General features: G+C 45.5%; 1 protein-coding gene across 1 annotated transcript in view; it reads right to left on the bottom strand.

Moving 5' to 3' along the window:
• Window positions 1–634: 634 nt before the first annotated feature.
• Window positions 635–27,213, bottom strand: part of LOC136379047 (nuclear body protein SP140-like) — an 81,195-nt gene continuing 54,616 nt past the window's right edge. Inside the window, 15 exon segments of the mRNA XM_066346515.1 lie at window positions 635–1,495; window positions 2,262–2,405; window positions 2,610–2,687; window positions 2,953–3,061; window positions 4,142–4,257; window positions 4,686–4,730; window positions 6,986–7,033; window positions 8,178–8,320; window positions 9,990–10,169; window positions 11,364–11,417; window positions 12,574–12,744; window positions 14,467–14,613; window positions 18,624–18,686; window positions 19,817–19,900; window positions 21,892–22,060. Coding sequence (XP_066202612.1) covers window positions 1,388–1,495; window positions 2,262–2,405; window positions 2,610–2,687; window positions 2,953–3,061; window positions 4,142–4,257; window positions 4,686–4,730; window positions 6,986–7,033; window positions 8,178–8,320; window positions 9,990–10,169; window positions 11,364–11,417; window positions 12,574–12,744; window positions 14,467–14,613; window positions 18,624–18,686; window positions 19,817–19,900; window positions 21,892–22,060 — 1,659 coding nt within the window. The 3' untranslated portion in view covers window positions 635–1,387.

Here is a 27,213-nt window from a genome sequence, read left to right as displayed (position 1 = left end):
CTTCCCGAGGACTTTGGATCCCCCCCACGGCCTTAGTCTGCACTGCCGAGTCTGGCACCTCCCCTTCCTCTGCACCCAGCGTGCCCCGTGCCTTCTCGCAAGCCTCTAAGAGCCAGCCTGGGGTGGACAGACCTTCCCCGTGTTGCTCTTACGGCTACAACTCTGTGGCACAGGGCTGTATGATTTTACCAACAACTTCTGTCATTTAAAATTCTTGTTTATCAATTTTAAAGAGAGTGATGGACCTGCTGTTCCACCCACTCATAGACTCATTGGGACAATTTTTTGTTTCATTGTATATCCCACTCCTTCAACAGAATTCGCTCCCAGACTCGGTCTCCTGGCCCCTCCTGCGACATGTTGGTCACCTGGGGTTTCATTGGAATAGAAACCCTCTCCTCACCAGGCCGCTCCAGCCAGGACTCGCTCACTGGGGGCAAGTGGAGCACTCGGTGTGTTCTCTAGTCAAGCAAGACAGGGGGCTGATAGGAGTCAGTCCTCCAACAGGCAGCCTCCAACTCTGCAGGCCAGTGGGCGCAGAGCACCTGGAGTCCACAGTTCTCCTGTTCGTCTACCCAGAAACCCCCATCCTGAGTCTCAGGGCTTCACTCTCATTATTTGTGGCCCTGAGTACAGAATAAGAGGCCCAAGTAAGCTTAGAATTCTGTCTCCTCTGAGGTTCTGCCATTCTCAAAATTGGGGCTTCTATCAAGCCTTTCTCACTCTCTTCCTTCCAGATGCAAGTGTGAGGGTCTCTTTGCTTTGGGTGATGAATAGATCCAGCCTGTCGTGTAGTCTGTTCGACACGTTTGTGGCATTTAGCAATAGCCACCAAAATCCACACTTCATAGAGTACCAAGTTATCTTTTTATAAATGGCAGGGAATTGTACCAGCCGGTATAACTCTTCCCTTCTACCTCATCTCATTTCCTACAGACAAAGGGATTTTCGGCGGCACCAGTATAGCAGGGACTGTAAGTGTTCTTCCTGTCACTGTCTGACTAGACAGTACCCAGCACACCAATCCCATCCTTTGGACCTGCTTGCCAGGACTGTTAGTTAGGTTGTGTTCCCTATGTGCGGAGCCTGAGATGAAGTCCAGTGAGGGAATGATTTATTATGAGAACTCTCTGGAAGAGGAGGAGGGGGAGGGAGTCGGGGTGTCTGGTGGGAAAGCTAAGCAAGAACGGGGTGACAGGTGGGACCGGCTCTAGCCCGACCCCAGTGTGGAGCCTGACCCGAGCCCATGGAGGTGTAGCCTCCAAGCCAAGCAGCTCCCCCCGGGTCAGTGCAGGACTCCAGGGAGAGGCCCAGGAGCCAGCCTTCACAGCACCGAGGGACAGGAATTCTGCTCCCAGAGGGGGTGTCCAGGGTCCCAGCGGCTCCCTTACACCACTGGGCTGCTCTCATTGGTTTCCTGAACTGCAAACACTTCTTTGAAAATCTTCTCAAATTCCGCCTCCAGTCTCAGTCCGATTAGGCCGAAGTCAATGTACTGGGGGAAAAAAAGAGAAATAACAGCAAAAGTAATAACACTCATTATCACTGCTAAGAAACATTGCATTCAAGATTACCTTAAACACCTACGTTATATTAACAAGATGAAGATTAAAAAAAAATTCATGCAGCTAAGAGTAATTTCTGTGTTCTCTGTGACAATTAATTCTTGTTAACTATACAGAAAAGGACAATCATTGCCACATGTAGGAACTGTTACTCATTCAGTTTGGGTTGTCTAGTGAGAGTTAGAAAAGTAATTTAAGGTCTTTGTAACAATCAAATACTACAGATGTCTGAGTACAACCAGTGATGTTCCCTTCATCTTGTCACTTCTATTCTCCTCTGGTGACAGCTGTTATATGGTCCATTCATGTGTAAAGGACTCTGGAGTTGGGGACTTCTGAGAGGTCTGACTGAGTGTATTTGGGGAAAGATAAGAACAACATTATTTTAAGACGCAATTTTCTCCTTAGGTTTGGCACAGGGAGTATACAGCTGTTCTCAGTGGGCACCTGTCACCTTCACTTTTTCCAAAGGGAATGAGCTCCCAGGGGCCTGGGTTCTGATTGCTGGGACACCTTCGGACTCACTGTGACTCTCCCTGGTGAGCTTAAATCTTGATTTCTAAAAGGGTTCACTCACTTCCTGCACCCTCGCTTGTACAGGCTCGTCACAGATGAGGGAAACGAAACTTTCTCAGCAGGAACGGAGGGCAGAGCGACTCAGTGGAAAGGGATGAAGTGGAAGAGGGAGCCACTTGCCTTGTAAGACGCCCTGTGGTTCTGAAAGATGAGGCGCATGTCCTGCACAAAACCCTCCACTCGGGGATAGTAACGCTCTTTTAGTCTAGTCTTGATTTTGTCCAACCACATGGGTTCCTTTAGGTTTTGAGAAATCTCTTTAATCTGGTGGGAATAAAATTATCACGAGAGAATGGCAGACAGAGTCCAGTGTCTCCCTTCTGTGGATTCCCATCCAGTCCAGCAGAAATACCAGGTGACGATCATGTGCCCCTCCCCTGGGCTTCAGATCACAAATCCCTCAAGTGCTCATGTCAGGTCAGGTAACATCATGGCGGCCCATAAGGATGGTTTACTCTTCTTACTTACATAATAATAATGTGGAATCTTTGTGAAGAAGGAGTTCTCTGAATGGCAATAGACCTGCAAGAGGAGGAACTCGCATTTCTGCAAAAGAAGGAGGATGTCAGGAGAAGCAGCGTGGAGAGAAAGACCCGTATGCACGTGCGGGCAGGACCCACCCATCCTCCGGAAGTCTCCCCAAACAGCTGTGGCTCCAGGAAGGAGTCGTGGGATGGCTGAAGATGTTTTTCTGCAAACAGGTTTTCCTGAGAGGCACGAGGAGGCACCTGAACACGCTCGCCCTCCCTGACACCGTTGACTTCTCACTCGTGAGCCGAAACAGAAAGGCTTGGGGTCAAATCTGACTCACCAGCTGCTCCACGGGCCCCATCGGCCTCGCCAGGACCTCAGACTCCCTGTGGCACCGCTGACTTCCAGCAGAGTTTTTTATCCTGCAGAAGGTGCAACTCCACGGGTCCCTGGGAGGGGCACAAGTGAGCAAGGCAGGCCCTCAAAGAGGCACCGTCCCCATGGCTGCCACTGTCCTTTCAGGAATGGCCATGGGCACAGCCGGGGATGAAGGGGACACCTCCCAGACAGAGTCTCTAAGACCCCAGGTGGGGTCTGATAGAATGACCCTCCTCCCCTTGAAGGGAGCATCATGGTCTGAGGGGGTGCAGAACGGTGTCGGGGTGAGTGACCGCTCTCCTTTCCCCATCTGAGCTGTTGCGAGAGCAAGTGGCCCTCCCCCCAAGCCTCTGTGTCAGAGTCGGGGCCCTATCCCCTGGGGCTCGGCCTTCATCAGCCAGTTGAAAAGGTGGCAAAATGAGGGAACCTGTCTGTGTTTCCTGCCTTTTCTAAATAAGCACGGAACACATACAATTGCATTTCTACTCACAGAAACAGCAGTCATGCTGGGAGCGTTCTAGAAAGAACAGTAGTGGCCCTGGCCAGTTGGCTCAGTGGTAGAGCGTCGGCCTGGCGTGCAGGAGTCCCGGGTTCGATTCCCGGCCAGGGCACACAGGAAAAGCGCCCATCTGCTTCTCCACCCCTCCCCCTCTTTTTCCTCTCTGTCTCTCTCTTCCCCTCCCGCAGCCGAGCCTCCATTGGAGCAAAAGATGGCCCGGGCGCTGGGGATGGCTCCTTGGCCTCTGCCCCAGGCGCTAGAGTGGCTCTGGTCGCGACAGAGCGACACCCCGGATGGGCAGAGCATCGCCCCCTGGTGGCCGTGCCAGGTGGATCCCGGTCGGGCGCATGCGGGAGTCTGTCTGACTGCCTCCCCGTTTCCACCTTCAGAAAAATAACAACAACAACAACAAAATAGAAAGAACAGTAGCAATATCAAAGCAAAGGACCCAGCCACCAGCCTCAGCATCCCAGAAGAGAGAGGAGAATTGTCCCCTCCTGCTGTCAGGATCTTGGCACAGTCTGGATCATACTGCCGGACCCCACCTCCAACCCCGCTCTTTCCCATCAGGACACACCCAGCAGCTCTGTGCGGGAGGGGCATGGCCAGAAGAAGGGTCCCTGAAGGGAGAGAGGGGCTGCACCTCACAGACCTCTCAGTTTCCACAGCTGGGAGGTGACAGTACTCATGAAACGATCGCGAACATGTATCACAACAGAAGAGTGTCCCTCCATCCCGGCAGATCTCACATATGTCTGAATTTCCCAGCTAGAATATAAAACAATGTTCATGTCCCCAGTGAGACCCAAAGGCCAGCGCTGTGGAATCTAGACTCCCTGCCTCTGTGAGAAGCACAGACACACAGGTGCTTCTCCCTGAGCTGTGAGTCGGCTCTGCCCATTTCACTTCATGTCCATCTCTAGAGACCCCAGTGATCTAGAGCTCTGGTCCTACTCTGCTGGGGAAACGGGAAGGTTTCCACTGAACAATGGAGAGGGTGCTTTTACACTGAGACACCCAGCTCAAGTCTGTCTACCAGACACGGGTGAGGCGTCTGCTGATCTCTGCTCATCACACACAGTGACGTGTTCCCACTGAGTGTGAGCACGCTTCAGGGAAAGGCGTCAACGACACAGAAAATACACCCAGGGGAAAGCCTGGATTATTTTGGGATTATAGATGGGAGTAGTACTTACACATGGGTCACTGGAGGTACTGTTGTGAGACTTCGATCTTCTCCACTGAAAAGAGAGAAAGAGTGAGTGACAATACTGAATGAAATGTTTGAATCCGTCATTTACTTAAATAACCATCTTTTGAGAGATTCAATTCACAGTCCATCCATTATTTCATACATACTTTAATATATGTACAAGGAGAATTAAAAATGCCGAAGTACCACTGTTTGGCCCAATCTAGTTACATCCCTGGCTCTCAGGCACGAGGTGGGTCTCGGTGAAGTCATGCTGGGAGTCTGGCCCTGGTTTCCACAGGTCAGATTGAAGGAACTCTTCTGGTTCGCCTACTTTGAGGGGCTCTCGGGCATCCTTGTCTATACTAGGAAGTGTCGTCCCACCAGAGTAGCTGTACTGAGAGTAACACCCTGAGGACTCACTACCAACGGCATCCAGCTCCCTCAGAGCCCAGATCCTGATCCATGCAAGTACCTCAGAGAAGAATTCAACCACCCTCTGAAACTCCTCTGGGGTGTAGCTTCAAAGATAAACTGTGCTCAAGGGCCCCAGCATACAGGTCTTCTCCAGAAGATCACCCTCTTCTCTCCATTTGAATCCCAAGATGTCAACAGGGTAACATTTCAGAGGTAACTGACTAGACTTACATTGCTTGTGCATATTTAGTAGACTGACTTGATCCCTCATTTCTGGATTCAGGCAGCCTCAGCCTTTATCTCCAGCCCAGGGAAGAGAAGTGTGATCCATAGACTGTCACCTAAGAAATGGCCATGTCACTGCCCACCTCCTCGTGTGGCCCATATTCCCTCAGCCCTGCCCATCAATTATTCTTCCACTGAACTCCAAAATTTGGTGAATAACGTTGAAACAATCCTTGCGGTCAAGGACATTACTTAAATTTTCTTTAATGGACATTGGACATTTAGTATGACCTGACAATTATATGTTAAAATTGTGAATATATAAGAATTATTTCACTTACAAAAAGAGAATAATTGCTATGTCCTAAGCAAACATTAGCATACAATAAATGACATCTGCCACTTTGGGAGTTGTGTTCTTGTTCAAGGAGGCACAAAATATAGAGGCAACTGCAGCTTTGTGCTAAAAAGGTGTTTGATTTATAAAGGAAGGTAAACCCTAGTGTTAGAAACCTTCCACCTCACTCAGTTTCTCTAATTGACATTTATAGTACAAATGCTGGCATTTAACATACTCACTGAATAAGTCTAATAATAGTTTCCAATTAGAAAATTCAATGAATAAAACATTTCTGGGACTAATAGTTTAAACCATCCAGATCATCAGAAAACGTAAAAGCTCTGGACCTCACATTTCCAGAGGAAGATGAAGTCCCATTGGCCAGCTGTGTGTGACTGATTTTAGGATCCTAAGAATGCTTTGGGTGGCCATTTCCACCAGACATACATAAGAATGGTATTTCTTTTCTCCTCCTCTCTCTTAAGTTCTCATTCTTCTCCAATCTTGGAAAAGCCATCCCTTTGTCCTCAGTCTTCACCGCACATTATGTGTCTGTCTGTGGCCTGCACAGTCTTCTAGCACAGAGGGAGCAATCACTGTCACAGACAGAAAAGAGGTCTGCCCAGCTCACCTGCCTGAGCGTAAGGGGCGGAGTCAAAATAAATAGTCTCCCAGGTCACACCCTCCCAAATACATGGATCTCCCAAAAGCTTCCTACCCAGAGGGACCACCCTCATGAAGGGCGAGTAATTTCCCCTGAATAAGAATTCTGTGTGTCTCTGCGCACATTTTACTGGCAGGGAGGCGGAAGGGGATGGAAAGGATCGGAAAGGAAACATGCTTTGTGTTGCGCATCTCATGCAGTGGTGTGAGCTTCCGTGTGTCCCCAGACGGACTGTGTGCCAGAGCAGAGTCACCTGGCTGGTGGGGAGCATCTCTGCTCCATCGGATTTCAACACACTCACAGGACAGTAACCTTGAATTTTTGAAATAATCTTGAGTTGAAGATGACCTTGGGAATTTATTATGCAATGTTTTTATTGTTGCTTTTACAGCTTTGACACCCCTACAACATCTTCATCTAAAACTAACACTCAATCTTGAGATATGTTTTTTTAACCGTCTTATCATCTCTGTCTTCACTGATTTGCTATTCAAACACCTTGTGTACAACGTAATGTTCAAAGTAACAACTCTGAAGGCACATGCAAAAACAAGGATACTTAATTATAATTATTCAATGGAGAAACCATAACACAACACACTGTATATGTAAAGTCAGTTATGTGATGAAAGCCTATAAAAAGATATATGATAATTACCCTTTTTTTTTGTCCCCAAATTCTTGGAGGATTACATAGATATTCGTGCTGAAACATAAAAAGATCAATGTACATGTTTAGCCTGAGTTTCTGGTCGGTGAGCCTGGAATTCCTACCTTTTCCCAAATATTTCTTGTTGGATGTCCCAAGGTTGGGTCCAACCAAGGTTTCTAAATAAGACACAAGCAGCTTCTCTCACTTGTTCTTCTAGAAATCATCAACAGTAGCTCGAAAATTGTCATTAGAAACATTTCCCTTTCTTTCATGTTATTTTCCTATGTTTTAATAGGTTTTCTTTTATCATTCCTTTGACACCTCTCACCCCCTTTCCATTCCCACGAGTGTTACTCAGACTTGAGTCCTCACACCAGGACCAGTCGGTCAACACACACGTATCCCACACCTACAGGTGTCAGACACTCTGGACAATGCTGAGCCCACAAACACGGACAACCCCAGGGGAGTCTAGAGACACAAGGGAATGCATGGAAGGATAAGAATAAAACAGTGAGAGAAGGGTCTTAATAGTGGGGTCTGGAGCCCATGGATGGGTGACCAGGGCAGGTCAGTCAGGGAACATTCAGAGAGGGGTGACATCTGAGCTGAGCATGGCATGTTGACTATACGCTTGTTGGGCTGAAAGACAGTGAAGCCATTTCAAAGGCCCATGTTGTCTGCGATACTGTTCTAAATACATCATTTCACAGCTCAGGAGACTCCCTGGTTCTGAACTGTCTAGGACAGGTAATGAGTTTAAACTCCTCAGCCTGGCATTAAATCTCTCCACAAACTACCCCACTTGACGGATTATTCTATATCACTTACCACCGTCCACCTCACCCCACAGAACTATGCTAACACTGGTTCTGGTTTTCATGCCTTTTTTTCCTGGAGTCTCATCTGCCCACTGGCTTACTGTGGACTGTCTCTCTCCGTGCATAGAGTCCTCCCCAGCACCGTGTTGCAATGACCTTCCCCTCCAGCTCCTGCACCTGCGCCCACAGAGCCCCTGAGACAGAGTGGGAGCTGCCTTGCGCTGAGCTATGAGGGTGGGCACCTCTTCCTGGGGAAGGACAACGTCAGGGGCCTTAGGGCTCTGGTCATAATGCAGCCTATGTTCAGTGAACTCACAGTGACCTTATCTTCATGTGCAACCAGGAACTCACATCTCCTGCCCCCATAGAGGAAGTACCTCCATCAGCCGTCGCAGGGGCCTCCCAAAGCAGCGTATACTCAGCTTCCAGTTCTTTGATCTTGCACGGCCTCCTTTCACTTCAAACTGCCTGGGGGTGAGCCAAGTCCCGTCCTCTGTCTGGATGCACTTCCAGATGGCTCCTGTGAGACCAGGTAAGTCAGTCCTGGACCTTCTGTCCACACAGCTCAGACACGGCCCTCTGCCACACTAGCTCTTGAGTCCCCATTTGGACTCAAGATCACTTGTGGGAGAATCTGGCCTCCCCTCTCGGACCTCAGACCTCCAACCAGCCTTAGGTCCCCTCCAAAGAGATTTCCTGCTTTGTGCACACATAACTTTGTCTTACATACAACAAAAATGTGATCATTACAATCAAAATAAACATTATAAAGGTATTCTAAGATCACCTACATGATGGCCTTTGGGATGGGGGAGGCAGAAGTCAAATCAGACTGAGATCTCAGCTGGAGGCCTTGCAGCCCATACCGGCACCAGAGAACATCTGTGCCCTCTACTGCAACATCTTCCATCCAGTTTAATGGCATTATAGAGCAGTGATTTATTTCACCCCTGAACTCATGGACAGCCAATAAAAATAATTGTAAGTGTATCCAGTACAAAATTTAAGTTATATACAAAAAGTAACTATGTGGTGAACATTATTAGTCATTTAAGAAATGCAAATCAAATCTATTAATTTTATCTCAATAAGTTACACATAAAATTACCATATGAATCAGCAATTCCTCTCCTGGGTATATACCCCAAAGAATTAAAAACGTGTTCACATAAAAACTTGCCAACAAATGTTCAGAACAGTATTATATATAATACTAAAGAAATAAAGCAACCCATACTGAAGAAAGGATAAACAAAATATGATATAGTCACACCATGGAATATTATATTATTTGACAATAAAAAGGAATGAAGTGCTAATACACACTATCACATAGATGAAACTTGAAAACATCACGCTAAGTGAAAAACCCAGTCACAAAAGGCTCATATTATATGATTCCATTTGTATGAAATACCTAGACGAGGCCACTTTACAGAGCAGAAGACAGATTAACGGTTGCTCAGGGCTGGGCGGTGGGTGGGGTGGGAACGGGCACTGACGACTGAGAGACATGGGTTTCCTTTAGTGAGGGGACAAAAATGTTCTAAAATTAGATCGTAAAGTCTCAATCCTGTGACTACACAAACAAAACTCAGGACTAAATCATGCACTCTATGTGCTCAACTGTTTGGTTTGTAAATTGCATCTCAGGAAAGCTGTTTAGATATTATTCATTAATTATGGAAATTAATTTCTTGTATACCTATACCCTCAGGCAGATTTTAATGATCATCTCTTTTGCTAGCTGAGGAATTTCAGGGTCAAGAAAGGTCCCATTCTCTACTCAGATGAATCAGTCACTCTTAGCATAGCTGAGGCGGGGACTCGGGCTTTCTGCTTACAAACTCTGTGATCTTCTCACTACATCAAACACCGGGTCCTGGTGACGATGGCCCAGAACAGAGAGAGGACATGAAGGTGGAGGCGCAGGGCCTCTGCCCCTTTATTTTCTGATTCACTTCTCCTTATTATGGGGGCATTTCCATGGTCACTTCCATGTGCTAGTGAGCATCATCTAACATGTACAGTTCCTCAGAGTGTGAGACTATCATCTTGGGGACCCTTGCCTCCTTCTCTCCAGCCACATTGAGACCTTAGTTCCCCGAACAATGTACAATTCACACGGAAAATTCGATGACCTTTTGTCACTCCTTCACATAAACTGCAAATTATACCATAAAACTCACCTCGTTTCAGTTTCATCTTATATAACATCCCTTTCACGTTTCCACAGGTCACAGGAAGTATATTAGAACTGAAAGCCACAATTGCATCTCTGTGTCTTCTTGACTCTGAAACAGAAGATTTCTTCCTTCTGTTACCAGTTCGCAGTTGTACATGCACCCCCTCCCAGGGTGAGTGTGTTCCTATAAAGATACAGATGTACTTAGGAAACTTCCTTCCACAAAACCCTGTAGTCAAAGTCATTCTTCCAAGTGGCGTTACAGATTCCTAACTACCGAGTGTCCACCTTTACCCTCAGAGCCGACACAATTAGCATGCTTTACCAGGGACACCAGGCACCAATGAAACTGCCTTAGCTCCCAACCCAGGGAGCCCCCCGACTCTGACAGGACAATGGGACACACGGCTGCTGTCGGGTTTGTGCTATTTCCCTGCAGGGAGGCAGCTGCAGTCAAAGTCAGAGACTGTCTGCTGTCTCCCCCTCTGAGCTCTGACTCCGGGAGCAGAGAGGACAATGATGGGGTAACCTAATGGAGACGAGGTCTGCCTGCTACAGTGTTCTCTGCTTTGCCTCATTTCTCCCCACATCGGAAAGAGGAGCTCAGAAAGCTCTAGAACAATCTGCAAATTGTGTGCGGAGAGAGGGGTTAGAGACCTGATTGCACCAGACAGTGACAGGTCTGACAAAAAGTCATTAGAAAAGCCAACAATGATGTAGTTCTCTGTATCTTCCAGAGTCATTTCTCCCTCTCTCCACAGCCAGAAATTGTCTTCCAATATTTTAAGTCAATTGGTTATACTGGTGGTATGCAGATATGTTAAAAAAAAAAACTCCCCTGCCTGACCAGTGCTGACATGTGGATACAGCGTCAACCCTGAATGATGAAGTCCCCTGTTTGAAACCCCGAGGTCACAGGCCTGAGCGAGGGATAATCAGTTTGAGTGTGGGATCATTGACATGATCTTTCGGTAACTGGCTTGAAGCCCAAGGTTACCACTTGAACCCAAGGTTTATTGGCTTGGCTTGAGCCCCACGGTCAGGGCACACATGGAAAGTATTCAATAAACAACTAAAAGTAAAGCAACTACAAGTTGATGCTTTTCACTCTTCTCCTTCTTCTCTCTCTCCCTTCCTGTCTTTCTCTCTCTCAAATCAATCATTAAATAAAAATAAACTCTCCTATCAAGGTCTCTAGCTTTATTAGATGTGTATTTCTTTTTCCATAGAAGAAAACACATTAGAGGCTCCAGAGATTAAGATATAAACATCTTTGAAGAACCATCATATTATAATCACTTATTATTATGATAATGAAACTTTGGCATTAATAACCTCATTTTAACATGAAATTAAATAGCATCTTATGAACTCTTACTTCTTTTCTTCTTAAGTTTTCCCAAACTAGACCTGTGTCTAAGATCCGTAGTACCTAGGAAAAAGAGGTTGAAATTAATAGCTAAAAGTTACAATCCTAGGACCATGTCTACTATAGAAGGCTTGAGTTTATAAAGATGTTTGGATTATCATCTCTCTCTTCCTTCTAAAGAAACTAAAAATCTCCTGAACTGAGAGGTAGGAGTTTAAGATGGGCTCTGGTCTTCCTTTTATTTTATTTAATGGGACTTTTAAAAAACACCTCTTAAATACCTACATACTTCAATTCATTCACAGATAGAAACAAGTGTCTTATCTTGTTTAGGTCTTAAAATGTTGCATGAAGATTAAATAACATCTTAAGTGCACAAATGTGTAGGAAAACACTATATAATTAGTGATGTGTGGAGGATAGCCATCAAAACTATGTGCTGGGTAGCCTGACTGATAGTGGCACAGTGTATAGAGCACCGCCCGGGGATGCTGAGGTCCCAGGTTTAAATCCCTGAGATCACTGACTTGATAGCAGGTTCACAAGCTTGAGTGAAGGGTTACTGGCTTGAGCCCAAAGGTCGCTGGCTTGAGCAAGGGGTCACTGGCTTGGCTTGAGCCACATGGTCAAGGCACACATGAGGAACAATCAACAAACAACTAAAGTAATGGCATTATGAGCTGATGTTTCTCATCGCTCTTCCTTCTCTCTCTCTCTCTTTCTCTCTCTTTCTCTTTCTCTCTCTGTCTCACTAAAAAAATATAAATTTGTGCTGAGAAAAAAGCAGTTAATCTGAGGTCTCCCCTAGTGACAATTAGAGGCAGGATCCATTGTCTTTGAGGTCTTTCTAAGGTTCTGAAAATGACACTATTATTTACTAGCAGAAGTACACTCTCCTTGTTTACAGATTCCATACATATTGGGTGGGACAGGGCTGGAAATCACTGTATAAATACATTAGACTAATGTAACAAACTAAGATACTGTCATATTAAGAGTGTACTTCTTACTACATCATCCACATATAATCAATAGGACTCATCCTGTTAACATGACATTATAATGATCTCCTGCCTCCCTGCTGTTCCCAAAAGGGTCATGTTGAGAAAATGTGGAGAACAAGGTAGTGGGATAGACTGGGCGCTGTGTCTCACTCTACTTGGGGACCTGGGTAACTGTGGATCCACCCTCATGCCATGACCCCTGTGCAGTTCCTTACCTTTCCTTCTTTTAGTCCTTGCTGCTGGGCCTCTTCGCACAGCTTTCTGGGAGCACATAACAGGGGTACAATTTTCATTTCCTTGTGCTGTTGGCTCTGATGCTGGGCCAGAACAAGAACTTCCGGAGCACATAACACAAGAACACCTCTTGTTTCCACATGTTGGTAGCTCTGCTCCAGAAAGCAAATCACAACTTATGAAGACCCTTTCCATATGCTGCTGTGATCCTATTTTTGGTGCCCTTGTGGATTTCTGTATTGCTACTTCTTTCTTTGAAATATAATATTAATTCTTCCCATCTCCAAGTCTTCTTTAAAGTCTCTTCTTCTCTTGCATTTTTTTTCTTTTTAATTGAGAGGATGGGAGATAGAGAGACAGACTACTGCATGTGTCCCTACTGGTATCTGCCTGGCAACCCCCGTCTGAGGCTGATGCTACAATCAACCAATCAAGCGAGCAATCCTTAGCGCCTGAGGCCAATGCTAGGACCAACCGAGCCATTGGCTGTGGTAGGGGAAGAGAGAGAGAAGGGGAAAGGGAGAGAGGCAAATAGTCACTTCTCATGTATGCCCTGACTGGGACTTGAACTCAGGACAACTGCACACCAGACTGACACTCTATCCACTGAGCCAAATGGCCACGGTCTTCACTTGTCTTTTTATCTTTATCAGATACCATTATCTGACTCTATTTCATGGTTCTGGCCAATTAGCTCAGCCAGTCAAGAGCGTCTCCCAAAACAACAAAGTTGAGAGTTCTATCCCGTCAGGACATACACAGGAAGCAACCAATGAATGCACAACGGAGTGAAACTACAAATGAATTCTTCCCTTCCCTCTCCTCTCTCTCTCCTTTCTTCTCTCTGTCTCTGTCAGTAAATAAAAAAATTAAGCCCTGGACAGAGAGCTCGGTTCATTGGAGCATAGTCCTGGAGTACATAGGCTGTGGGTTTGATTCCTCAGTCAGGGCACGGACAGGAGCAGAAATTTACTTTAATTCAATGTTTGGCTAAATCTGGTCCTGGACAAAATTGTGGTAAAGGAAGAATTTCGTTTGTCTCCCCAGAGGGAGTGCACACCCTCCCTGCCCTCAGTAAGCCCCCACCCCCTGGGGTCCCCTGCAGGGAGAGCTCCCCCCTCTCCCGCTGCTCAGCTCCACCCTTCCTCTGCGCCTCTCCTGACTCTGGTTCTTGTTTCTATTTCCGGTTTCACTCTCAGAGGAGAGACCTGTTTCATCTGAGAGGGTCCCAGGGCCATGGTGGTCACTGGGGACACCTCACCTTCTCACTGGTGTTAGGAGCCGCCCTTTGTGCCTTCTTTGTGGTGACCGTCTGCTCTGATCAGACGATGCTCTGTCCTCTCTCTCCACCTGGTCCACTCCGGCCAGTCCTTCACTCATTGTCCTTTACTCATTCTCGACATGGCACTCACTGTGTCTCCCCCATTTTCTCTATTTATTGGCATTCATTGCCCTCTGTACCTTCCGCTATTCATGCTGTTTCTCTACATTTTCTATCGGAGCCCCCCCAGGCCCAGCAGGGTCAGGGGAAGCAAAGTGGGTGCCCAGGACCCATGAGGTGCTGGGAGTGAGCTCCTCCTCCCAGGGGTCCCCGGGTCTCCCTGCCTGGCGGAGACCTGGCCCTGCTGCCCCGCCTGATTTTCCAGAGTATCCACGCTCTGTTACGTTTCCTATTCTCTCCTGTTCCTTTACCCTTCCTCCATACTTTATGTGATCTGTGTTAGCCTCTTCTATATCAACATTTCTCTATATTTTCCTCATCTCGAACACTGCAGTTATCCCCAACAGTCTCCCCTGTACCTTTGCTCCGCACGCCAGCCCCTCCCCCTGTCATTCCCGCCCCCACACTCACCCTGCCCAGGCACTGGTCTTACCTGCTGGCTCAGACGCTTGAGCTCCTTGTTCACTTGCTTCTTGGCTTTCTAGTGCATCGTTGTCACTGATTGTACCTGTTTCCTCTGCATTTATCTGTTCTACTTCGCAGAGCTGTTCTGGCCATTCATTTTCAGGTGGGTCTGTACCTAAAGCACATTTTGATTCATAAATATTTTATCTCTCTCCAACATCTGTCAGGGCCCAAGGGGATAATACAGACCACTCTACCCTGACAGGCAGTGGTACAGTGGATAGAGTGTTGACCTGGGACACTGAGGACCCAGGTTCGAAACCCTGAGGTCGCAGGATAAGTACTGGCTTGACCCCAAAGTTTCAGGGTAAGCCCAAATCACTGGCTTGAGCAAGGGGTCACAGACTCAACCAGATCCCCCAAGTTAAGGAACGTATGACAAAGAAATCAATGCACAACTAAGGTGCCGTAACTACCTGTTGATGCTTCTCATCTCTCCCTTCCTGTCTGTCTTTGTCTCTCTGTCTGACTCTCTTTCACTAAAAAATATACATATAGATACATACACATATGTGTGTATATATCTAGGTATACATGTGTATATATGTATATATGTGTGTATATATATGTATGTGTGTGTATATGTGTGTGTGTGTTTGTATATACACACTCTAATATTTTAAAGCAGAGAGAATTTAAATCGAGAAGTTTGGCTACGTAGTTGATGGAAATAGTGAGAAATCCAAATGGAAGAATGAGGCAACCTGAAGAACAGTCAAAAGGAAATTAAGGGCAGGACAAAGGTGAGTTAATGTGCCAAGGTCACCAGTTCGGTAGAAGCTGCTTCGTGGGAGATAGAGTCACGGTAGACGCAGCTACGACCAGAACTGCCGCCCAGACGGCGATGGGGAAACACCGTTCTCCCTTGCTCCCACTCTCCATCCCTCGCCAGTGTCTCCTGGTTAGGAACCCAGCAGGAAGCCAGCAACTAAGGGAGCGGGCAAGCCGGTCTGCAGGGCTCTGTGGCCAGAGACAGAGGGCAGAACGGGGCAGGAGATGAGAAGGAATGAATCCCCAGGCAAACCACCCGGGTCCAGCACACCCCACTCCCCACGGTGAGCCTCTCTGTTCATCGATTCCAAGTCCTCATCCTACCCACTCTGTTCCCACCAACCTCAATAGTGGATGAATAGATAAATATTTATTCAGTGCAATTTGAATATTTTCATTTCTTGTGATTTTCCTAAGCCAGGTAATTCATGTAAAGTGTGACTTAAAAATTAATTCCCAAATTCATACTATAGAACCTGGGCCCTGGAACAAGCTTTGCACCACGTCCTCAGTTCTTTGGAGCCTCCTCCCAGTGTTGGGAGGGATGAGACGCCGCCTTTCCCTTCCCTGTGCACGTCACAGTCAGTCAACTTTCCTGGGTCAGAATTTTGGACACATTATTGGTGGCTTATTGAGCATCATTTGGGCTGCAGGTTGACATTTCTCTCTTTATGTACATTGGTCCCCGTCACTGGGATGCTCTGGGGTTTCATGTCCAGGCAGAATAGGCTCCAGACAAGATAGTGAGCATTAATGTCATTGTTCCTCCCCCCCACACTCTACACACACACACACACACACACACACACACACGCACGCACACGCACGCACACATGCACACACAAACACTGAGTCATTCTCAGCGGCCCATTACTCATCACAATTCTTTTGCTCTCTCCCCTTCCTGTTCCCACCAGCTGCACTGGTAGATGAACAGCTAAGAGTATGGATTGATGCATGTTGCATTTTTTATATTCTTAAATGTTAACCTTTTGACTAAGCATCATTTGCTAAAAGTCTAACAGGGCTATCAAAAACCACTGTGAAAGTTCTTTTTCTTTTATAAACTATGTATTATGAATTTAGAACATCCTTTCTCAAATAACACGTGCTGCCAGAAGCTACACTGTAACCCCTTCCATAGAGCAGGAAATTCCCTGAGTCTCTTCCATGTCCTCATTTCCAGATGACAGTCATGGAGTAAAGACATGGAACTTATGAAAGACTAGTGTGCTCTGGGGGGACCTGTGTCCCACAATTTATTTTCCTGGGCCCATGGGCGCTACTGTATTTATCACTGCTTTTCCAAATATCCCACACTTTACGGTAGCATGTAAAAGCATAGACTCTGGCACCAGAAACAAATAATGATGATAAGCATCATAGTAATAATAACAAAGCCTAGAACACTGAGTACCAGGCATGACTGTAAACACTTTACATAATGTAATTGTTTAAAATCCATCACCCTGTGAAGTAGGTACACGATTATCACATCTATTTCATAGATGATGAAACTGGGTGTCATAGAGGAGAAGTCACTTCCCCAAGGGCACAGGGAAGCATTTGAAGCCAGGCCACAGGGCACCAGACCTCCTGCTCTGACACTCCCTACAGCAGAGCTCAATCACCAGTCTCAGTGGCTGAACTCGCACAAGTAGCCAAAGTCTATAAGCTGATTCTCTGTTCTCTGAAAAAAATTCAGATGATACACTATCATTTAGGTGTTTTAGAAGATTAAATATAATATGATCTGTATTTTTAAAAGGAAATTGTAACATTAGAAAATTAAGTCATTATAACAAAGTCTTAAACATATCATTTACATAATTTTAAACATACAGACTACATGCACCTCTGTGTTCATTGCAGTGTTATTTACAATAGCCCAGATTTGGAATCAGCCCAAGTGCCTAACACTAAATGAGTGAATAAAAAGATGGGGCACATTCACACAATGGAATACTGCTTGGCTATAAAAAAAGAAATAAAGTGCCTGACCTGTGGTGGCGCAGTGGATAAAGCATCGACCTGGAAATGCTGAGGTCGCCGGTTCGAAACCCTGGGCTTTCCTGGTCAAGGCACATATGGGAGTTGATGCTTCCAGCTCCTCCCCACCTTCTCTCTCTGTCTCTCTCTCCTCTCTCTCCCTCTCTTTCTCTCTCTCTCTCCCTTTCTCTCTAAAATGAACAAATAAAATTAAAAAAAAACAAAAAAAATACTTTAAAAACTGCTTCTCACTTGTTCTTCTCCCCAACTCCTCCGTTCCCTTGTTTCTTTCCCTGTCATTCCATTAAAAAAAAAATCCACTTGTAAAAATAAATAAATAAATAAATAAAAAAGAAATAAAAATGAAATCTTGTTTTTTGGGAAAGCATGGATGGATATGAAGAACATTATGCTAAGTAAAAATAAGCCAGTTGAGAAAGACAAATATTGTATTATTTCACTCCTTATAGAATCTAATGAACAAAATGAACTAACAGGCACAGTAGAGACTCATGAATAGAGGTGGGCTGCAGGGGCATGGGAGGATAGAGCAAGAACAGAAAACAAAACGGAATAAACCCCTGGACACGGACAGCAGTGTGGGGATGGCCGAGGGGAGGGGAGAGGGGACAGTGAAGGGGGCGCAGGAGGAATAAATGGACGGAGACTTGATTTGGGTGTTGAACACCTAACACAGCGAACAGAATGTGTGTTGTAGAATTGTGCACCTGAAACCTGAATAATTTTGTTAACCCATGTTATCACAATAAATTCAAAAAAAGGAAATAATAACATTTGAAAATAACAATAAACAGATACCGTGAGTAATGGATTAAGGGAGTTCAAGAGTTGTAAACAGAAATTATTACTCACTAAAGTAGCAAAGTGTTATCTCAGAGGCCTGTCAGGTGTTAGGGGGCGACTCCAGGCCTGCCGCCCCGAGGAGGAAGGGAAAGTGTTCGCATGGGAGGCACATGGGGTCTGTACATGGTCCTAAGTGAGGGACACAAGGGGGAGACACCCTGACCCACCAGAGACATGGCCTTCTCACTGCAGCGCTGGCCTCACGAACGTGACCTCAAAGCACCACAGACTCAAGGAAGACAGAGGCAGAAAACTGGAGTCAGGGGCACGGACAAAGCATTCAGGCCCAGGCTGTCACGTGACAGCAGGAAGTGCACGTCAGAGTAGAAACAGCGTCTTCCCCAGGAAACCCACAGTACCAAGACTGTCATCTAAGTCCCTGGAGAAACCACAGAGGAAAACACTGCTGACTCTGGGCGGTTAGCCCTGAAAAGAAGCAGCCCCTCCCCCAGCACATTCCAGAAAGGGACAAGGATCACAGAACAGTCAACAGAAACAGACCAAGAGGAGAGGAGGGATCCGCTGGCGAGGAGTCCTGGTTTTGAGACACGTCTTCATCCGTTCCTGGGGGCGGAATTAGAAGTTGCTTTCAGACATTTGTTCTTCCCTAGTCCCATTTTACTCTTTACAAAGTAGGACCCGAAAATCCCTTCCCTGTAGGTATCAGTGCAGAGCCCGTCTGGACCAGGAGGACGCACCTGGCCCCGACCTTAGCCCTGGCCCTCAACTGCCCCTCTGGCCTCAGTCAATCCATCTCACTGAGATCATCCACGAGCTACTCAGAACCTGGTGATGGCTCTTCCTGTCACCCGTGGCCATAGTGAGCCTGTTTCTGTCCTTAGAACTGCCCTTGTCTGGTGGCCTCACCTTACTTCCTGCAAAGTGATGTCTCCTTGTCCCCACCCCTCTTCACACCACACACCCCCCTCTGCACTCCTGTTTACCGTCTTGTTAGTCTTTCTATGAGGATTGAGTGTGTGTGGTTAAGATCACAGGTTCTAGGTTTATCCTGTTCATTTGACCACAGAACAAACACACACATGGTTTCTCTAGATTTAAGGCTTCTGAGAATGGGCGGAGAGTGATACTGCCCCCAAGATAGCGGTGAGCACTAAGCCCACATCTGCCAGAGCAAATGCTCAGTAGGTGACTTTTAGTGATGTGGTTGTTTAACCTCTCACCCAGATTTCATTGTCCCCCTTCTTCCTCTCTCTCAAGGTGCCCACATCCCCTCCTCCACATCTCACCACTTCCTCTCCTCTCTCCCTGCGTGACTGCCGATCTCCTTGAATATTCCTGCTCCTAAGCCACATCCCCCAGGTTTAAATCAGTCTCTTCTTCATCCATCATCAAGGCTCTCCTTCTGGTTTGACCCTGTGCCCATAGTTCCCAGCCCTTCCCAGCTCACACTGATCTCCTCCTACAGGGGTCCTTCCAGATCACCACTACAATTTAAAGCATTGTCTTTAAATCCTGTTTCCTGATCCACTGTGTCCCTGTTCCTCTGTTTCTTGTCACAGCCAGTTTTCGGAGTTGGCCTCTGGTCAGACTCTCATATGAACACCCCTCCCTGCCTTCTCCAAGCTCCTCAGAATTCTTCCCTGGTCCCCAGGTCCACTCAGGACTCAGAACCCACCACCCTTTCTCCTTTCCTCTTAGCAGATGAGTTTCGGGTCTTATCTGTTTGCAATCACCTTGTTCAAGGCTTAGTTGGGAATAAGGGTACTCTTCTCTCTCTTCAGCATCATTTGCTTGATAACACAATTGCTGGTGAATCACTGAAGAGAGGAAGAGAAAAGAAATGAAAGATTTCCATTACAGTTTAGGAACATCATCAAAAATGTACATATTTAGAAATTTCCAGCCTTCTGGTCACTCAGAACTCAGTGAGTCCCCATACTCATAGTAAAGTTTCCCGTCATTCCTGAGACAGAAAGAGAATGCCCAAGAGGGAGTCCTGATGTTTCTTGTACGAAAGAGAGCCATTGAAATGTAAGATTTAAAAAGTCATGGAAACATTATGAGCCTTTTATTTATGCAAAAACATTTACAGATGACTGAGAAAGCATATATCAAACTAAGTAATAGCCTGACCTGTGGTGGTGCAGTGGATAGAGTGCTGACCTGGAATGCAGAGGTTCTGGTAGCGAACCTGGGCTTGTCTGTGCAAGGCACATACACGAAGCAATCAATGAACAACTAAAGGAAGCAACTACGATTTGACACATTTTCCTCCCCCACTTCTAAAAATCAGTCAATAAATTTAAAAAAATAAGTAATAGGAGAAATGTGTTTTCTCACATTGTAAAGAAGAAAAAAATCTCTTCAGGAGAGAACTAAGATCTTGCAAGTGTCCACGTGTATAAATGAGAAAGTTCAAGAGCTTTTACATGTTGTCTGGGCAAGAGAAGGGTGCAGTTAATTGGGTTGAGGGGACATATTTCCCAAAGAAAATCATAAGACACAGGTGGAACTAGAAAGAGCTCCTGGAGCAAAGGGCGGATCTCAGGGATAAGGGAAGGACACTCTCTGTAGCTACAAGCAGAGACAGCAGACTGCACTACAGGACAGGGACCAGGGCGCTGCCGAGGGCTCTGTGCAGAGGGGACGCAGCAAGTGTCAGGAGGAGAAAAGTACATCAGGAAGCCTGGGGGTGGGTGTCTCGGGAGGAGGAGGCAGGAAAGTGCTGGGCCCTCACTGCCCAGTGCTGATAGCAGGGTGCCTACTGGGGCAGTGACCTTGTAGTTACAAACGTATAAACCTCTAGGATCTCTTTGGTGTCCAGTAAATACACTTACAATTTCTTAGCTTTCAATGCCAAACCTTCCAAAATCATTTTCAAGTTCTTCTCTTTTGAATCAACCTCCACAACTACTACTGACTCTATGAGAAATCTGATGAGCCTAATTGCTAACACATGGCACCATTTCACACTCTATGCCTTTTCCTATAGCATCTACTTTCTTCAGTTCATGTAATGAGGAGCTTTTTTGTTGCTGTTTTTTGTTTTTGTGTGTGTGTGTGTGTGTGTGTGTTACTTATTTGAAAATCTTGGTTGCTATGACTACAGAGTTGTTACATGAGACAGTGACTCCCGTGGGCATGGTGTTGTTAAGCTAAGGTGGATTCTGCATCCACAGGTAAGTCACCACCCGAGATGAAATGGGTAGCAATCAACTTGGTGGACTGCTGCATAGACCGCTGCTAGGGGTCCCATAAGAAAAAAAGCAACTATATCCTGCCCTGTTGTGATGCTGGGTTTTCTGTCATTTGTCCTTCTAAGTAAGTTGATGCCACTGTGGCTCTGATTGTCCTGTAATTCTACAAGTCTCATTAGGCAGACCTCCAGGTGGGTGTAGTACTACAGCTATCATACCATAAGCCTTGAGAGGCTCATAATTCATTTATTTTCTTAACTGCTATATCCTCACTGCCCAGCATCATGTATGGCATGTGGCAGAAACTCAATATGTGCCTGTCAAAAAACTTAGCCCTTTGCCTGACCTGTGGTGGCGCAGTGGATAAAGCATCGACCTGGAATGCTGAGGTCGCTGGTTCGAAACCCTGGGCTTGCCTGGTCAAGGCACATATGGGAGTTGATGCTTCCAGCTCCTCCCCCCTTCTCTCTCTCTGTCTCTCTCTCCTCTCTCTCCCTCTCTCTCTGTCTCTCTCTCCTCTCTAAAAATGAATAAATAAAATAAAAATTAAAAATTAAAAAAAAAAAAAACTTGGCCTTGGACATCAAAAGGTAGATAATAAGCCTGATTACCATTGTCAAAGCTTTTACTGATGTGCTTTAAATCAGGGTTTTCCAGAACGTTGAACTCGTTGAACAATGCTTCCAGAACTGAAAAGTCAAACGTCTTCTCAAGGTTGCTGAGAACACTGTACACCAAATATGGCGGATGGACCAAGTTATTCCAAGATTTTCGACAATCCTTAAAGAACATCAATGGAGAAAAATGTAAGCACATCCTTTCAAGTTACAGAGGCTCCCTAGAAAATGATTTTGTTATCAACATGCTACAATTATCCTACAGTTATTTTCTCACCTTAAGTTTTAAATTTCTATATTTACTTGACTACTAAGTGAAACAAGTAAGTCCTTCCTCCTTAATAATGTCTATTGTGGAGCAATTTTAAAAACTAAAAGTGAGTTCAAAGTTAAATGCTATGAAGTCCTTAAAGAGCCTGGCCAAATATTTTAGGGAGAGACTTAATAGGTGATGAGCTCATGATCTGTTGGCTGGGCCATGCTTGTCCCATCCTCAGCACCAGCTTAGCCGGGAAAGGCTCAAGGAAGCCAATGACAAGTCTCCCCCTTGGTGAACTTGCCCCTAGAGAAAGTCTATTTATAGGGAAAGGTAGACTTGCATCTCTGTATCTCCACCTGTATCTTTTGCAAAAATTAACCTAAATTCCAAGACTCCAGAATACCAAAAGGAAAAAAAAAAGAAAGTAAACTAAAAACTGTTGGAGATAGATTAGCAGGCATCTACTTCCAAATTTGTCCCACAAGAGAGTAATTCGCTGTGGGTTGGAATCTCACATCTAAGTGTTAACCTTGATGGTCACTGAAATGAAATGATACACCAAGTATCATTTCATTAAGTCAATTTATTAAGTTTATCCATTCATTCATTAGAATTAATTTTAACTTCCAGTTTGTGGTACATTGTATGTGTAGAATTCTTACAAGGCACTATACATCTATGAAGCCCAGCTGCTTCAGAATCAGCCTATCTCTAGCCCTAGTCACCTCAACTCCTGAGGACACTATGGAGTTCCTTCAGTTAGCAGGAGTGTCTCAGGGATTCACTGCTTCTCTTCTTCTTTTGTTACCTTATAGGAACACTTATAGTAGTACTTGAGAACGTCCCCACTCATAGAAGACTCCTTGGTCTGTTGAAGGTTCCCTGATGTTTAACTTTAGGATATCAAAGCTTAACTTGTTGGAGAACCATTGACCAGACTTTGACATAATAAACTTCACTTACTTTATATTTCTTTTTGGTAATGAGTTTTTGGTCACGAAGGATTCCAAAGAAAGGAAATGGCTTTTTTATTGCATATGAAATCTTGACTTTTTGACTGATGAAGTGATCAAGTAAAGCCTTAGAGATAACTCTCGTCTGGTCTTCTGCAGACATCCTAGGGAAAAAGAACACCATGATAAAATTGATCATCAGGATTCCGAGATACTGTGGAGGCTATAACTTTTATAAAGAAAGGATAGGCGGCCCTGGCCGGTTGGCTCAGTGGTAGAGCATCAGCCTGGCGTGCGGGGGACCCGAGTTCGATTCCTGGCCAGGGCACATAGGAGAAGCGCCCATTTGCTTCTCCACCCCCCCCCTTCCTCTCTGTCTCTCTCTTCCCCTCCCGCAGCCAAGGCTCCATTGGAGCAAATTTGGCCCGGGCGCTGGGGATGGCTCCTTGGCCTCTGCCCCAGGAGCTAGAGTGGCTCTGGTCACGGCAGAGCGACGCCCCGGAGGGGCAGAGCATCGCCCCCTGGTGGGCAGAGCCTCCGCCCCCAGGTGGGCGTGCCGGGTGGATCCCGGCCGGGCGCATGCGGGAGTCTGTCTGACTGTCTCTCCCCGTTTCCAGCTTCAGAAATAAAGAAAAGAAAAAAGAAAAAAGAAAAAAAAAAGAAAAGAAAGGATAGGCTGTGCGGGACTAATATAAGTAAAATAAATGGTCCTGAGTAGACCAGAATAAATTGAATAAAAGCAACAGACAAGCATGTAATTGAAGGAAGCATGAGGGATCAGAAAGACAAGTATAAAAAATTTCATTTCAGTCTGCCCTTGTCTAAGCCATTATAAAGGCATTTTATATTATCTGCAATATTTCTAATTAAAGCTTATATTCATATAAAATGAAAAGAAAGAAACAGAGGAATGAAAAACAATAGATGATAACGTACCCTAGAAATCTCAGAGAGATAAAAACCAGATGTTCCCCTTCTAACCTAAACTTACTCAGGGAAATACCATCTTGCATTATAAAACTGATTTAGAAATGATAAGACGTGGTTTAATAATGGTCTAATACGGTATAAATTGTGGATTTCAAAAGAATATAAATCCTTTCTCCTGGGACTTTGACTTTGTGTTAATATAAACCTGTTTATGTTATGATTGTTTACACCGAATATTTTTACAGATATTACGAACTAATTCTGTAATTATTCTGTAATTTTTACAGAAATTACGAACTAATTTCAGATATTGCTGCTATTTCCTGTGAAAGTAATTTTAAACCTCAGTTGGTAATTCTAATTCTTCATTGGTCATTTTATTGCTTTGATAATAATGTTTTAATCCACATTTGGTATTTCTAAAGCTTATGAAGATTCGTAAACTTCCTTTTCTCATACCAGAAGAGAATCATCGGCACTTGCCACTACCCAACATGCATCAGAAAATAATAATGTAAAACTGTGCTGAATTCGGTATAAAAAAAAGTCTCTGGCCTGACCAGTGGTGAAGTGGATAAAGTCTCTGGCCTGACCAATGGAAGTGGATAAAGCATCAGACTGGGACACAGAGGACCCAGGTTCAAAAACCCGAGGTCCCCGGCTTAAGCATGGGATCATAGACATGACCGCATGGTCACTGGCTTGAAGCCCAAGGTCGCTGGCTCAAGCAAGGGGTCACTTGCTCTACTGTAGTCCCCCCAGTCAAGGCATATATGAGAAAGCAATCAATGAACAACTAAGGAGCCACAGAAAGAATTGATGTTTCTTGTCTCTCTCCCTTCCTGTCTGTTCCCATCTGTCCCGCTATGTGTCTCTCTCTGTCTCTATTTCTCGCTTAAAAAACACAAAACTCTTCCAAACATGATAGATAGTAATCCAACCTCAACTGAAAGACATTGAATAAAATGAACCAGCAAGTCATAGAAAAGGCAATTTTATTATTATCTATTATCATTATTATTATTGAGAGGTGGGGAGGCAGAGAGACAGACTCCCACATGTGCTCCAACCAGGATCCGCTGGCAAGCCCCCTATGAGGCTATGCAGTTGCTCTGTTGCTTGGCAACTGAACTATTTTAGCACATAAAACGAGGCCATGGTGCCATCTTCTGCACCTGGGGACAGATTGCTCAAATGAGCGATGACTGTGGAAGTGGGGGATGGTGAGAGAGAGAAAGAGAAAAAGGGGGGGGTGAAAAACTGACGGTCCCATCTCCTGTGTGCCCTGACCAGGAATCAAACCCGAGACTTCCACACACTGGGCCTCCACTCTACCGCTGAGCCAACTGGCCAGGGACAGAAAAGGCTATTTTAATGACCAATAAACATGAAAAATATTTAACCTCCCATGTAATGAGAAGAATGCAACTTAAAGCAAGATGCAACTCTTCATCCACTCCCTTTGCAACGTCTGGGTGTGAGGGACGGCTGTTCTCTTGTGGTGTGAGGGGATGGGCTTGGCCACCTAGAAAAGTGATAGGCAGGATCAGTGAACAAGCACATATCGTAATTTTTGTGTCCCCCATCCCACCTTTTGGTATTTGACACAGCCAAGTGCTTATATACACCATGGTGCAAAAATAGGCTTAAGTTGTTTGTATGGAAAATAGTACAATAGCCCTGGCCGGTTGGCTCAGCGGTAGAGCGTCGGCCTAGCGTGCGGAGGACCCGGGTTCGATTCCCGGCCAGGGCACACAGGAGAAGCGCCCATTTGCTTCTCCACCCCTCCGCCGCACTTTCCTCTCTGTCTCTCTCTTCCCCTCCCGCTGCCAAGGCTCCATTGGAGCAAAGATGGCCCGGGCGCTGGGCATGGCTCTGTGGCCTCTGCCTCAGGCGCTAGAGTGGCTCTGGTCGCAACATGGCGACGCCCAGGATGGGCAGAGCACCGCCCCCTGGTGGGCAGAGCACCGCCCCCTGGTGGGCAGAGCATCGCCCCTGGTGGGCGTGCGGGGTGGATCCCGGTCGGGCGCATGCGGGAGTCTGTCTGACTATCTCTCCCTGTTTCCAGCTTCTGAAAAATGAAAAAAAAAAAAAAAAAAAAAAAAAAAAAAAGAAAATAGTACAATAATTAATAAATAATAATATAAGAATAAGCTCTGTTTTCATGTATTGATAACTGCAAACCTGCTTTTGTCAAACCCTGTACATGAACAGGTTATACATATATCTCTAACATTTTATATGCATATATATAAAACATATATAAAATTATATATATATATATAGCATTATATATATAATTGCTATTCCTACAGCTTCTTGGTAAAAATGAACTATTGACAGCAACCTAAATCTCAGTGCATAGAAGAGAAATGGTTTAGAAACTAAGATGTAGCAGGTCTATGCAACAGCATGTATCTGATAGTAAAGGAATGAGGTCGATCTGTCTTTACTAAAGTAAAAAGATCTTTGAGGTGTTTAATATTAAATTAAGTGAAAATGTAAGACACAGAAAGGCATATACAATACTATGTGCTATTCAATAACAAGAACACAGTCTGCCTTTAGGAAATAAGCTGTCTGTGCACAGGTCCCGGGAAAGCCAGGCAAGGCCCCGCCTGCAGCACTGAGCAGGACCAGGACTGGGAGCCGCAGGGCGGGTGGGGAACAGGACTGTTTCCTCTACATACGTCCATGTCACCTGTAATTTTATGACCAAGAACATATATTTCTTTTGCATTATTTTAAGATTAAATGTGCTAAGTAGCATTGTTGCTGACCCAGTGCTAGAGAAAAAAATAGTATTTCTAGCCTTTTCCTTGCAGAGGCCTGTGCACAGTTCAGGTACAAGATCCCAGCACACCAGCCAGTGACGGAGAATAAGTTACTCTGAATTATAGATTTCGTAAACTACCTTCTTTGAAATGACCTAGAGGAGGTGTGAGAGAAAGGAGAGGGTTCAAAGGTTATGAGAAAATGACAAATCTCTGCCTCAAAGCAACAGAAAAGAGGGACAGGCCCAGCCGCTGAGCAGTGGCTGGAAGACAGGAGTCCTGTGGTTGTGGCAGCTGCACTCACACCAGCAGCTGTCCCTCCGCAGGTTAAAGATCAGATTTCCTCATTACCTATCCCTGCATTTCAGTACAGTGCACCGGAGTGTTCTTGTAAAGCAGG

The sequence above is a fragment of the Saccopteryx leptura genome, chromosome 7 (genome assembly GCF_036850995.1).
Source record: "Saccopteryx leptura isolate mSacLep1 chromosome 7, mSacLep1_pri_phased_curated, whole genome shotgun sequence".
Taxonomy (NCBI): domain Eukaryota; kingdom Metazoa; phylum Chordata; class Mammalia; order Chiroptera; family Emballonuridae; genus Saccopteryx; species Saccopteryx leptura.
This window is presented reverse-complemented; position numbering and strand designations above follow the sequence as displayed.